Below are 12,889 nucleotides of genomic sequence, written 5' to 3'. Positions count from 1 at the left end.
TATATATAATATACATATATATAGCGTAAATTGCGTGTGTAAATGTGCGGGTGGAAAAAGTCGGGGTACAATCATTTATTCTGTTCTTATACCACAGCAATCGATATTTAGTTTACACAACGGGCGTATGAAAACGTACAACCACATTACAGACTAGCTAGATAGTTACTTTGTTTGCTGTGAGTAACGTAACGCGCTAAAAAGGCTCACCTACGATAACGTAATCTTTTTCATTTTTCCCCTTCTTTCGTTTTCTTTTTTTCACTTTTTTTTTTTATCACGACGCTGCTCATCGAGCTGACGCGATGGGACGCATTCGCCTCGGAAGAGATGCGTAAAAGAACCGAAAATCGAGAGATCGTCGTCAGAGAATTTCGATGATACGTTTTACCGCTTCTCGCTCATGTTACAGAGCTCCTTCGCGACGCGGTCTCCATTCGAAAGCTCACAAAATCAGGCGTTATTGCATTTGACGAGGTACAGAGGGTGGGAGAGGGGGAGAAGGGGGCAATCGAAGTAAGCACATTCTCTTCTCCTCAGCTCGGCTATGCCAAGAATCCATGCATTTAAAAATTTTTCTTTTCTGCTATCTATAACATTACAATTGTGTCGGATCTTGTTGGAAGTACATATCTTTTACAGGATACAAGCTCGAAAGCGAGATCCGTCTTGACAACTGACAATGAAGGCGCCGCCGTTATTTCCGTAAAGAGAGAGAGAGAGAGAGAGAGAGAGAGAGAGAGAAAGAGAAGTGCAAATTGTCTTCGAAATAAATCAATTTACACGCTAATAAACACCGTAATAATTACAGGACGCGTGGAATAGAATATCGTGCGTATAGTAAAAAAAAAAAAAAAAAAGCGAGGAACGAAAAGGAGGAAATTGGAAGAGGAGAACTCCAGGTGATGGAGATGTAAGAACGGACAGTCATGTAAATATATCCCGATATGACATCGTGCAATCCATACGCCTTTTTGTTCCTCTTTCACTGTAAAATATAGGACATACAATTCGTTCTCACTGTGACGGAAATCAAATCTGAATTGCCGAGATTAAATCGACCGGCGCCGGCATCGACATCGGCTCGACGTTCTCGACGTCGTTTGCACATTTATCGGACGCATACAAAGTGCAAATACGACGTTTTCTCTCGATACGCAAAAACGGGGCAACAGAAAAGTGCCTTTCTTCTAAATGCTTTGCAGTCTCTCTATTTACCGCAGGGTGCGTGCCCTTTTGTCTCGTTACTTTCTGCATGTTCTGTAACTCAATTGTATGTATGTGTACGTAATATAATGCCGGATGAACTAAAAGATTTATTTATTTATTAATGTTGCTGTTGTATTTTGTTGTCACTGCTGCTGCTGCTGCTGCTATTGCTGCTGCTGCTGCTGCTGCTGCTTTGTTTTGAAGTAACCATACAGTGCGTGCTTTTTTTAAAGGGTCACGCAAATTTCTAAAGATCTCCCCTTCCCACCCCGAACTGCCACCTGCTGAATTGGTTTTTTTTTCTTTTGCTTACGAGTTATTTAAGAGTTTTTTTCTTGTGTCTCAGTTTTATATGCGCAAGATAACACTCACTACAGCTAGAGTTACGATACGTCCTGGTCTTCCACATCTTGCAGCTGCTCCTTTTGTTCAGCTTCACCTGCGCAATAAAAATACGAAATATGTCAGTAAATAATCTAGTTGAACGCACCTAAACAATGCATGTCAAATAAATAATGTTTGATAAGTGAAGCAATTTGAAGAGATAATTTTAAATAAATTCAATTTGCGATGTTTTCTCTTTTTTTTTTTATTTCTTTTAAGATGGTGACGATTGTATAAGAATTATGTCGCTCACCAAGTGCAGATACGCTGGGAGGATGAGGACGATAGGAAAAGGATATCTATGTTCAGGCATCGTGGATATCAACAGCGTCTTGTTCATCAGACTCGGACTCTGAATTACAAAGTATTAATTCCGCGTTCGAAAACCGCACAATTTTCTTACAAGTTAAAATAAATTTAAAACAAGCTTACAGCAGAAATATAAATATAAATATTAGCGAGAGAAAATATCTCATGATCTTAATGTTTTATTGATTTGATCCTCTAACATCATAAATCCGATATTCAATATTTCTTCAGAAAAATATTAAATCATCCATAATTCTCACATCATATATTGTAGTATTAAAAATTTATACAAAATTGTTAATCAATTTATTGAGTAACTATGTATATATAGAACTTAAAATGAGTAAATCAATGCAATAATACGCAACCTTTTATAAGAATCATTTTCAGGTTACTTTTAGAAATAGATAAAATCTTTTGGATCAGATAATGTTCATTTCGTTTGCATAAAAAATAGAAAATATAATTTTATATTCCCAATTATGAGCCGTAAGGTCGCAGAAAATTTATAGGTGAGCCACAAGTTGCGCTGGTTAATAAATCCTGTATGTCAAATTAAAAAACTCTAATTTAAAACTCTATTAGAAGCAATGTGAAATGAATCTGAATGTAAAACACGTATCCCTAATCTTTCGATAATTTTAGATCATTCATTTGCAATTTTCAGACAAAAATATTTATCTACTTTATCTCAGCAGTAAACTCAGAAATAAAAAAAGACCACAATTGGAATTATAAAGCTAAAAAAGTTCCTTTTGTTTCTAGAATTTAATAAAAGATATGTTCATTGAAAAAAACAAGTTTCTCATTTTTTTTCTATATTTCTAATCATGATGAAGCATGTAGCTTCTGAGACACCTTAGGCAAATTACGTGAGACGAGATAAAATCATTCTATCACAATGCATAATATTCGTCTACGTGTCGGTCGATCGAAAATAGGCGGGATACTTCGCGCAACGCATTCTAGCGTAATCAAAACATCCCTATAGCAGTTTTTCCTCTGTAAGTAAATGGGACACTAACCGTCTCCCTGCATATCCGACGTCCATAGAGTAAGGTTGTCCCTGAGGAGTTGCATTATGAGGGTAGAATCTTTGTAGCTCTCCTCAGACAGCGTGTCCAGTTCGGCGATCGCATCGTCGAAGGCTGCCTTCGCTAAGCGGCATGCTCTGTCAGGGCTATTGAGGATCTCGTAATAGAACACGGAGAAGTTGAGCGCTAATCCCAAGCGAATGGGATGGGTCGGCGGTAGTTCCGTCATGGCGATATCGCTCGCTGCTTTGTATGCCACCAGGGAGTTCTCTGCCGCTTCCTTTCTGTCGTTACCGATGGCAAATTCTGCCAAGTAACGATGGTAATCACCTTTCCTGAAAACACGTCAATGGTGGATTAATAAGAATTCGTATCGTACGCTGAAATATGCAGTTATTCAACAGTTTGTTGTACAATTTTCTTAAAAATAAATAAATAAATAAATAAAAGTAAAAAAAATAATCAAAAATCAAAAAGTCTTATATTTAGCACTAGGGGTAAAAATATAAGGTCAGTGTCAATAACTAATGTATATCGTCTTTGCAAGCAAGATACTTTTATTAAGAACCACTACGATATAAAGAATTGTACACCGTTATGATGCAACTGTATTTTTGAACATAATTTATCAGCATAATTTTTATAAATAACATATAAAAAATGGAAAATTATTTAATACTAAAATTGTGTTCATAAATAAAATAATTAAAATTTTTGTTTCAAAAATAACTATAGATAAATAACTATAGATTAATGTCCTACGGACAATTGCGTAATATATACAAATGGATTCTTACATTTTATAATAGAAGACTTTGGATTCTCCCGTAGAAGCACACGGTATCAAGTGCTTATCCAAGACACCGAGGATATCGGCGCAAATATCCCTGAGCTCCTTTTCCACTTGAGATCGGTATTGGCGAATCATCTCTAGTTTCCCCTCGGCACCCTTGTTCTCCTCCTTTTGCTCAATGCTCGAGATTATTCTCCAGGAGGCTCTCCTTGCTCCAATCACATTTTTGTACGCTACCGAAAGAAGATTCCTTTCTTCTACGGTGAGTTCTACGTCGAGCGAAGCCACTTTCTTCATCGCCTCAACCATCTCTGCAAATAATACCGGCAACCAATATCGTTGATAAAGTTCATCGACTTGTCATATGTAAGACATGTATATATCTGACTTAATCATCAAATGAAAAATTATAATTATAAGTATAAACGTAAAAGTAAACTGTATGTAAGAAAAATGTTCCATGGAAAAATATAACTCCCTATGACAAAAAATGATTTCTTTTTCTGTTAAATAAATATGATTTCAGATTTCTTCAAACAAATATTAAACCTACGTAATAAAAACAATCTTCGGAATAACGGAAGTCACTTTCTAAGGAGCAAAAATACTGTTTTTATATATAGCATCTTGATTTTTCTGTACATTGATGGTATATAACATTTTTATCTACTCTCGTGACATTTATAATAATCCTTAAATAGCAAAACTGCCGAAGAGATTCTTAGATAATCAAAGTTCCTATAGGAAAATATAACATAAAAATATCCTAACAATATACTGAACAAATTTTTGTCATAATAATTTGATCGACCATGAAACCTGACGAAATATAAAATTACATAATTATTTTATACTCTACGTTTTCCGCGTTTCTCTATGTTTATCCTGCAAAGTTCAGGTTGTCAAAGGATTCCTCATAAATCATTGTGAAATGAACTCCATGCCGCTCGTGAACTTGTTCGCTTAAATGGCGTATGGACGTTTGGCCTATAAAATGTTACGTGCCTATCGCGGATGAAACGATAGCGCGGAGTGCCTTTGGAGTAAAGGGGATGAACGCGTCGGTATATATTAATCCGCTGCCCCTTGAACTTTGCACGGAAGTCATATAATACGTATATCGGCACATATTCGAGCGATATTCGCTCAGAGAAGCGCTGCCATTTTTGGCCTCCAGATGTTTTTACGGAATATTCTCTCGTGTTTGCTAGCAGGACCTGCCTGCTTGCCTGGTTTAACCAATGTATTTTTCAAGCCTCATTAAGTGGGTATCTAAAAACTTAAACCGACAAATTGTGGCAAAAGGGAAGGAAGTTAATTAGTGTGAATCAAAGCGAAGAGTACCAGAAAATGTCAAGTGTAACAACAAAATTATATAAGGTCATTAAAAGCAAAATAAGATAAAAAATCAGCTTCGTAACTCGATTTGAAGCTGCAAATTTGTTACAGCAGAAGGACTTGATCCCACACATCCCTTGCGACATTAGAACTTGAGTTAATCTCATAAACATCAGAGATAAATTACAAATGCAAATGTTGACGCTCTGCAACGCTCACAACTGCGACGATTAAACGTTCGTCTTCTCCGTAGTTTGAGAGAACGGAGGAGAGAAGACGGAAACTTGTCCTCAACTTGAAGCTGATATCTCCATTCAAAATACGAGCCTGAATTCAAGAAACTTTCTGTCCTCGAGCTGTCTACTATGCGCTCGCTTGTACTTTGTGCGCTTAAAATGGCACAACTGATACGTCGCCCCACCTTCTAAAGGGGGCAGGCGGAGGAGAGGACGAGGGGAGATGCAAGAGGCTGAACTCCGGAAACCTAGAGACCCATAACAACAGCATAATAGCGGCGAAGGAAGGAAGGAAGGAAGGAAGGAAGGAAAAGACGTAGATCGATGCGTGGATCAACTCGTTGCGTTGCACGCACCGACGTTACCGATCAAGTGGTACCGTCAAGTTTACAGGGGGTGAATGTGACGTAAAGCGGACGTTACAATGAACACGGTGTACATATACCAGTGTGCAGCAACGTAGGATAGCAGCCAGATCAATACTTTCCTTCTGCTAACCACCCCTTTCCCCCATTCTGTCCTCTTCCTCCTCCTGCCTCTTCTTGCCACCTTCTCACCCCTTTGCTCACCCTCCCCATTTCCCACCCAATCTACTCTTCTCTCTGCCTGTTTCTTTCTTCAGCTATCCTCAAATTCCAGTCGTCATTTCTCGCCCTCCTAGGACACGTCCTAGGAAAGTCATATCGTTATGTCGTTTTCACTCAGGCTTTACCCTAGGGATCTTACCGATCATGCCAATGTCGTACCGGGTTGTCTAACATCAAGCCCGAATTTTCGGAATTATCCCATATATCACGCATAATCAAGATAATCTAGAAAGAGATTATGAACAGTCAATCTGTAATCATTAGTTGATAATTGGATGTTAATTATCCTTGATATATTTCGGCCCTTTTCATAAACACTTTTCGAGTAACTCCCTAGAGTAGACATAAGAGGCCTGTCCTTTTTCCACATTCCAGGGCTGAACTTTTTGAACAGTTCATCTTTATCCTCTTCTATCCAATATGAAAAGGAAAAGAAGAAAAATGAACGGTGCAAAAAATTCAGTTTCCTGGAATATGGAAAAAGAACAGACCTCAGATCTGTCTGCGTCGCTTGCACTTTTTGTGCTCCGCAAAAAGACCTTTTATCACACTCTAGGACTAAACTTCTTGCACAGTTTATATTTTCCCTTTTTCTCTCCAATGTGAAGAGAAAAAGAAAAAAAAAAAAGATGAACCGTGTAAGAAGTCGAGGCCCGGGGTATGAAAAAAGAACAGGTCTACTAATATCTTGATTTTCTTTCTGTTCAACGTCCAAATATACATTCATGTCATTTTAAGTGCACAAATTTTTCGAAATTTTAAGCAACACCAACAGAATAGACTAATAGAATTAGTTTGATTTCATGCCCGTTTCTATCAATGTAGATTAATTTCAATCTCGATTCCATTAAATCTTCATCTTTTCCAATTCTAAAAGATGGAAAATTGAACTGAGATCAAAGTTAATCTAATTGATAGAAAAGAGTATTAGAGATCCACGTTATGTAAGCTGATATAGCTTAAGAAACATGAAAACACGCACGTTTGATTGTAATTTTTCACAGAATTTTTTCATAATGCAAGAAAAAAAGGAAATAACACTGGGAAGCATCAGATACGCAATTTAAAGAGAATTTCTCTCGGAGGAGTGAATCGATTTCCATTCATCGAACTTTCAGTAATTACGCTTGGCATCGAAATTCCAATATTTCATCTTCAAAGAGGATTCTAAGAGAGTGATACGACTTTTAAAAGTGGCGGAAACTAGAATACAACAACTGCGTTTGAACCGACTTGACTTTCGGTCGATTAAAAAGTGATTTCGTGCTGGAAACAGAATTTGCTAATTGGAGAAATTCTGAAAGAAAAAAAAGAAGATTCGCTAATTAGAACGGCACCATGAAAGAAACAAAGATTCGTTAATCAGTGGCACGAGAATTCGTGCGCGAGATATCTTGATCTCGTTATATCGGGTAACTTGCGAGGAAAAAAAAAAAAAAACAATTCTAGCCTTAAATCATCGAGTTAAAAGAAATGAGATTTTAAAAGAATAAGAGGAAAGAGGAATACGGTCGCGCCACATCATTACACGTCTCTTTTTTTCTTTTTGTCTTTTACTGCCCATTTTCTTTATTACTATTGAACAAGAGATTCGCGCAGCAGTATCTCTTTTTTTCTTATCATTGATGAGATTATCGCTACGACAAGCTATTTTACATGTTACTCAGTGCGTTCCGATGAATGCATCTCTCTCTCTCTCTCTCTCTCTCTCTCTCTCTCTCTCTCTCTCTCTCTTCTGAGGCGCATAAGTCAAGGAACCAACACATTTTTGTCTTTCGTATAGAAAGGAGAGGGAAAGAAAGAGAAGAGAGGGAAATCGCTAGAGCACAGATAAAGGTATACTGAGAAAAGTGTCTGGCTGAAAATAGACGAAAAGATTGTAGATCTGTCCGCGTTACTTGCACTTTTTTTACACTCAGCATCTTCGCTTTCTCTCCCTTCAACGTCCGAATAAAATCTCACTTTAAATGCAAAAATTTTGAGGAATTTCAAGCAATGTAAACGCAGACGCGCATAATATTAATCCAAATTCCGGTTATTTCAACTAGAATTAATTAATATAGATTTAATTTAAGAAAATTTTGATTCGTCCATTTTCTAAGCAGAATTCCAATTAATCCTAGGAGACATTAGGTCTGTTCGTATTGCTTGAATTCCCCAAAAAAAAATTTTGCACTCAAAAGAAGATAATATCTATATACATATATTCCGGCGTTGAAAAGAGAGAAGGCGAAAAGTGCAAAAGTGCAAGCAACAGGAACAGAATGTCGATTCTTTATTTTCAAGTAAAAATAAGTCCGTTCGCGTTGCGCCTTGAAATCCCGAAAAATTTTTACACTCAAAACCGAAGGGAGAGAAAGCAGCGAAGATGGCGAGCGGAAAAAATACAAGCAACGCGAACGAGTTAATGTAACGTAATTACAAAATTTATTAAGGTGTTGATCAACGAAATTATAAATATTTTAGTAGACAAATTCGTTCGCTTTAGAAATTTCCACTTTGTTTCAAGATACAGAATGAGCGTTGCTCCAGATAGGTAGATACATTTTTCTCAGCATATGTATATACAGCCGGCTGAGTACTTGAGGAATCTTCAAAGACGTTAGACGACACGAAGCGCGCGCGCGCGCACACACCAAGACGTATCTATAGCGCAGGGATCAGCAGGGATGGGGAAAAATTTGACCATCTCTTCCCTCCCACGCCTCTCGTCGCTATACTTGTCGCTGCGCTCCGCTCCGCTCCATGGCCTCTCTCGTTTCAAGATACAGTCTCTCACTCGTCCCTCTCAACCTTCTTCTTCGCAGCTCGTCCCGGGCGGGCGCACGCGGCCATCGCGCCATCGCGCCATCGCCCGAAACGTAGGAATGAGATCAATGAAATTCGTGTGAAATTCGGAGTACTTTACTTGTATATTTTATTAAAAATATAACGAAAGATAAGCGAACTGGTATGATACAAGTGGGCATCGAAGCGCGCATCGAATGAATGCGATCGATACGAACGCTCCAAATCGCTGCGCCGCGCCACGCCGGCCGGTGTGTGTGCCGACGCTCGATAATCACGCATAAGTCCGCGGTCCGCGAGGTCGCGTCGATATCGAGAACGTGAGGAGATCGATGGAATCGTCATCGTCGGGGCGCTTCGAAAGACGCCAAGCGATCTACCGCTCGCTCTGGACGCTTCACTTTATTACGCCTAATCTGGACCCGTTAACTCAACACGGAAAGGGAGAGAGAATGGAGGGGAGGGAAGACGTACGTGCGAAAAAATGAAACGGATCGAGTCGGCAAAAGCGACATCCGGCTGATCCGGCTGGATCCGGCGTGGCGCGGTGCAGCGTCAAGCTTGTACGCGATCCGTCAGGTCTATTTTACCTGACAATGAGACCTTCGTCTCATTCTTATTTAAAGCGGACCCCACGCGGTTCGCGTGGACTCGTCTCGCTTTTTCCTCGCTTTTCGCGCGGGGAAAGGAGCCGAAGTTGCAGAAAACTAAAGCGGGCCGTGCAGCTGTTGTTGGAATCCATGCGGATGACGGTTCTCGCCTCTCTGTCGAGGCTCTGTCGGAAAAAGAGGTCGAAAAAGAGGTCGGAAAAGAGGAAAAAGAGAACGACATTGGTTGTTCTCACTTTTCACTTTTGACTGTGTTTCGAAAATTTATCCGGGAGATGCATCCATATATTATTTTATTCCTTTTCTTCACAGAACGTTGAACAAAGATCAAATGTATGATGGAATCATGTTTAATTCCACCATGGATAAAATGATATTGAACGGTAGCTCTTCTCGGTCGATCGAATCCCCAATCGGTGATTTCTTCGTGCGCGCTCAAGGCCAGATGCCACGAGCGGAACACGCGACTTACTGCGTGTATCCGTGGTATAATAACCCGGCGGCGGCAGCGGTGGTGGCGGTGGCGGTGGCGGCGACGACGGCGGCGGTGGCGGCGGCGGCGGTGCGATTAACCAAGGTGCCTCGACGTGTCTATACGTCATCAACATTCACGAGTCTCATGACCATCCGTCGTCGGTGGTCGGGAGAGAAACGAACCTGTCTCGCTTCGCTTATCTGCCGAAGAGACATGTAACTCTCTCTCGAGTAGGAGGTGAAAAAGAGCGACGAGGCGGAGAACCGGGAGCACGCTTAGCAACGCGTGGCCGCCGCCACGGCCAGCGTCCAGCGTCGTTTCCCGATCGGAAGACTTTCGGAGCACGGAATCCAAAGGAATCGAGCCGCGAGACAACTCTGATCTGTTCTTTATTACAGATCAACTATTCTTACATGGTTCGTCTTCCTTTTCTCTTCACGTACGAAGAGAAGAGAGAAAAGAGAGCTGAATTGTCCGAAAAGTTCAGCTAGAAAGAGCAGATCTAACGCAGGTCTAGAAAACGCACGAGATCCGTCGTCTCGTTCCGCAGCCCCCCCCCCCCCCTCCGCCCCCCCCCGGGGCTTTGGTGATTGAACGGACGAACGGACGAACGGACGAACGGACGAACGAACGAACGAACGAACGAACGAACGAACGAACGGACGAACGAACGGACGGACGAACGAACGAACGGACGAACGAACGAACGAACGAACGAGCGAACGAACGAACGAACGAACGAACGAACGGACGAACGAACGAACGGACGAACGAACGAGCGAACGAACGAACGAACGGACGGATGGACGGATAAACGAATGGCCGAACGGAGTAGCGAACGGGCGGGCCTCGCCGGATCGACCGTCACGAAGTGATACCGACACGAGTCGATATCGCGTCCGGCGCCGCCACAAAGAAACGCCGCCGGCTATGACGAATAATACGTCGTAACGATCGCGCCGCCAATTTTGACAGGTACGACGCGCTCTAACGAGAGCGACAGCCCCGGGAGTATGTAAGAGTAACGATGAAGAATAGGAAAGGTTATTCGTCGAGAAAGGAAATTCTCTATTGGATCTGGCGGGCTATCGCGAGAACGTCGAGACGCCAGACGGCCGCGACGATGGGCGACCCGGATCCCGGGTTGATGCGAGCGAAGGGGGAAAAGGGAGGGGGGGAGGGGAGGAGAGGAAAGAGCCCGTTGACGCGACGCGCGAGACGCGAATGGATCGCGCGGGATGTAGATCGGTTTCGCGGTTTCGCATCGACGAACCGGCTAGATTGTCCCCTCTGTCCACCCCCCCTACCCCTCACCCAGCGAAAAGGGGAAATATCTACTTACCGTCGTAGCGTTCCGCTTGCTCGGCCAGTTTCGCCTTGTAAACGTTGTCCTCCCGTTCCGACATCTCGGATGCGTGCGGATCTCACTGGTTAAATGGATAACGAGAAGCTCACGCGGGGGAGAGACGCGCGCACGGAATACGCCGTTCGGCAAACGACCGCCTGAAATACGCACAACGAAGCCACTCCGCACCACGGAGACGTACAGGCCACTCGCAGACTCACTGACCAAGATGGCGGCGCCCGCCAACAATCGAAAGCAGTTCCCAGTCTCTCGCGCAGCAGCTCCGCGGATTGACTCCGCTCGCCATGCGCTCGCGCCGTGTATTACTACGCCCGTGACGTCATTGCCTCTCCGCCGCCATCTCGAGACGGATCACGCCATCACGGACGGGCGGATCGAGTGCGCAAGCGCGTACGCACGCACTACGCACGTATCAACATCTATGATTCGCCCTGCAAAAAAAACACATTCTCTCCATTTCTCTCTTTATTTCTCCTGCTAAAAACCGACCTCATCACAAATTCAATAGCTCGCGTATGTATGTATGGCACATACTATGTGAATCGCGAAATATATCGTATCCGCCTTAACCCGCCGTCGTTCATCGCTTGGTCGAACTTCCGCTAGTCCGCTTTCCGGCTCCGTTCTAAGCTTTCGTCTTCGTCTGGATTTCGTCAAAACGCCGCGGAAACGAGGAACGCAACGGAATCAGATCGGAAACAGCGGAACGCGAAACCGCCGCGCCGACTGGTCCGGATGACGAAAACTCGACAGTCACGCCACGATTTGCAATATATATCTTATCGTGCAATATTTCTTCTCTCCCTATGGTGCTAAACTGATCGGACATTTTCAAAATTTTTCAAAAATTGCTCAAACAACGAGCGTTCATTTCTTTCCCATGCTCTATATCGTACGTTAATACAAATATCATACAAAACAGATATTAAAAATCAATTTTACAACTTATTAAGAAAATTTCTGTCGGGAAAGAAAAATTTTTTTTACCGATCTGCGTTGTATCGTAAAAAAACTCCTGAATCAAAAAGGAACGAAATATAATCAATAAATCTAAATACGTGTAGAAAGCCTATAATCGATAAAATATCCTCGTAACAAACGATCTGCCTGGTTCCACAAGTTCCACGCAGATCCAGCTTTAATCTCAGTTTAACTTTTCTTCATCTTTTTCTAATGTTTGTTTCTACTGTGTATATATATATATATATATTTATATATATATATATAATTAATTTATTCTTTATTTTTTCTAATTCTTAGAATTTTAGAAAGAGATGATTATATTTTTATTTCTATCAATATGGATTAACTTTAATTTTAGTTTAATTTATTCTTTATCTTTTTCTAATTCTTATAAGATTCTAAAAAAGAATGAAACGTAAACTAGTTTCATTCTTTTCTAGAACTGATGGAAACGAGCATAAAAATTAAAAAAAGGTAAAAAATATGTTAAATCCAATTAAAGTAATCTACATTGATGGGAACGGGTATTAATCCGTATTAATTCAAATCGCGTTTATAGTCCTTTCATATATAATTGATTCAATATAATTTATTCGACAAAACCAAAAGTCGCTTATAATACAATTACGGCCTTTTACGCGATTGATGATAGGTGGCTATAAAGGAGACGCCACGAAATGAATATCCCTTTGTAGCGAAGCATATTTGTATTTCTCTCTCTCTCTCCCCACACGAATTGGCTAATGTACAAGTACTATGATTCAGCTTCATTACTTGGTTCTTTCTCTCAATCACAAAAC

The 12,889-nt window shown here is 41.3% G+C and overlaps 1 protein-coding gene across 2 annotated transcripts; it reads right to left on the bottom strand.

Moving 5' to 3' along the window:
- Window positions 1-60: 60 nt before the first annotated feature.
- LOC108755069 (14-3-3 protein epsilon) lies at window positions 61-11,440 on the bottom strand. 2 transcript variants are annotated; one of them, XM_018497824.1, is made up of 5 exons: window positions 11,103-11,440; window positions 3,734-4,040; window positions 2,928-3,271; window positions 1,582-1,648; window positions 61-1,493 (listed from the first exon to the last, which is right to left on the bottom strand). In XM_018497824.1, exons 1-4 carry the CDS (start codon window positions 11,164-11,166, stop codon window positions 1,593-1,595), a joined length of 771 nt encoding a protein of 256 aa, XP_018353326.1. In that variant the 5' UTR covers window positions 11,167-11,440; the 3' UTR covers window positions 61-1,493; window positions 1,582-1,592. The 2 variants fall into 2 exon arrangements, with proteins under 2 accessions (XP_018353326.1, XP_018353325.1); XM_018497823.1 differs by having other exon boundaries at window positions 61-1,648; window positions 11,103-11,439.
- Between the last annotated feature and the right edge of the window lie 1,449 nt (window positions 11,441-12,889).

This window comes from Trachymyrmex septentrionalis, unplaced genomic scaffold (assembly GCF_001594115.1).
Source record: "Trachymyrmex septentrionalis isolate Tsep2-gDNA-1 unplaced genomic scaffold, Tsep1.0 scaffold83, whole genome shotgun sequence".
NCBI lineage: Eukaryota > Metazoa > Arthropoda > Insecta > Hymenoptera > Formicidae > Trachymyrmex > Trachymyrmex septentrionalis.
The sequence above is the reverse complement of the archived record's forward strand: the minus strand, read 5'-3'. Positions and strand labels throughout refer to the sequence as shown.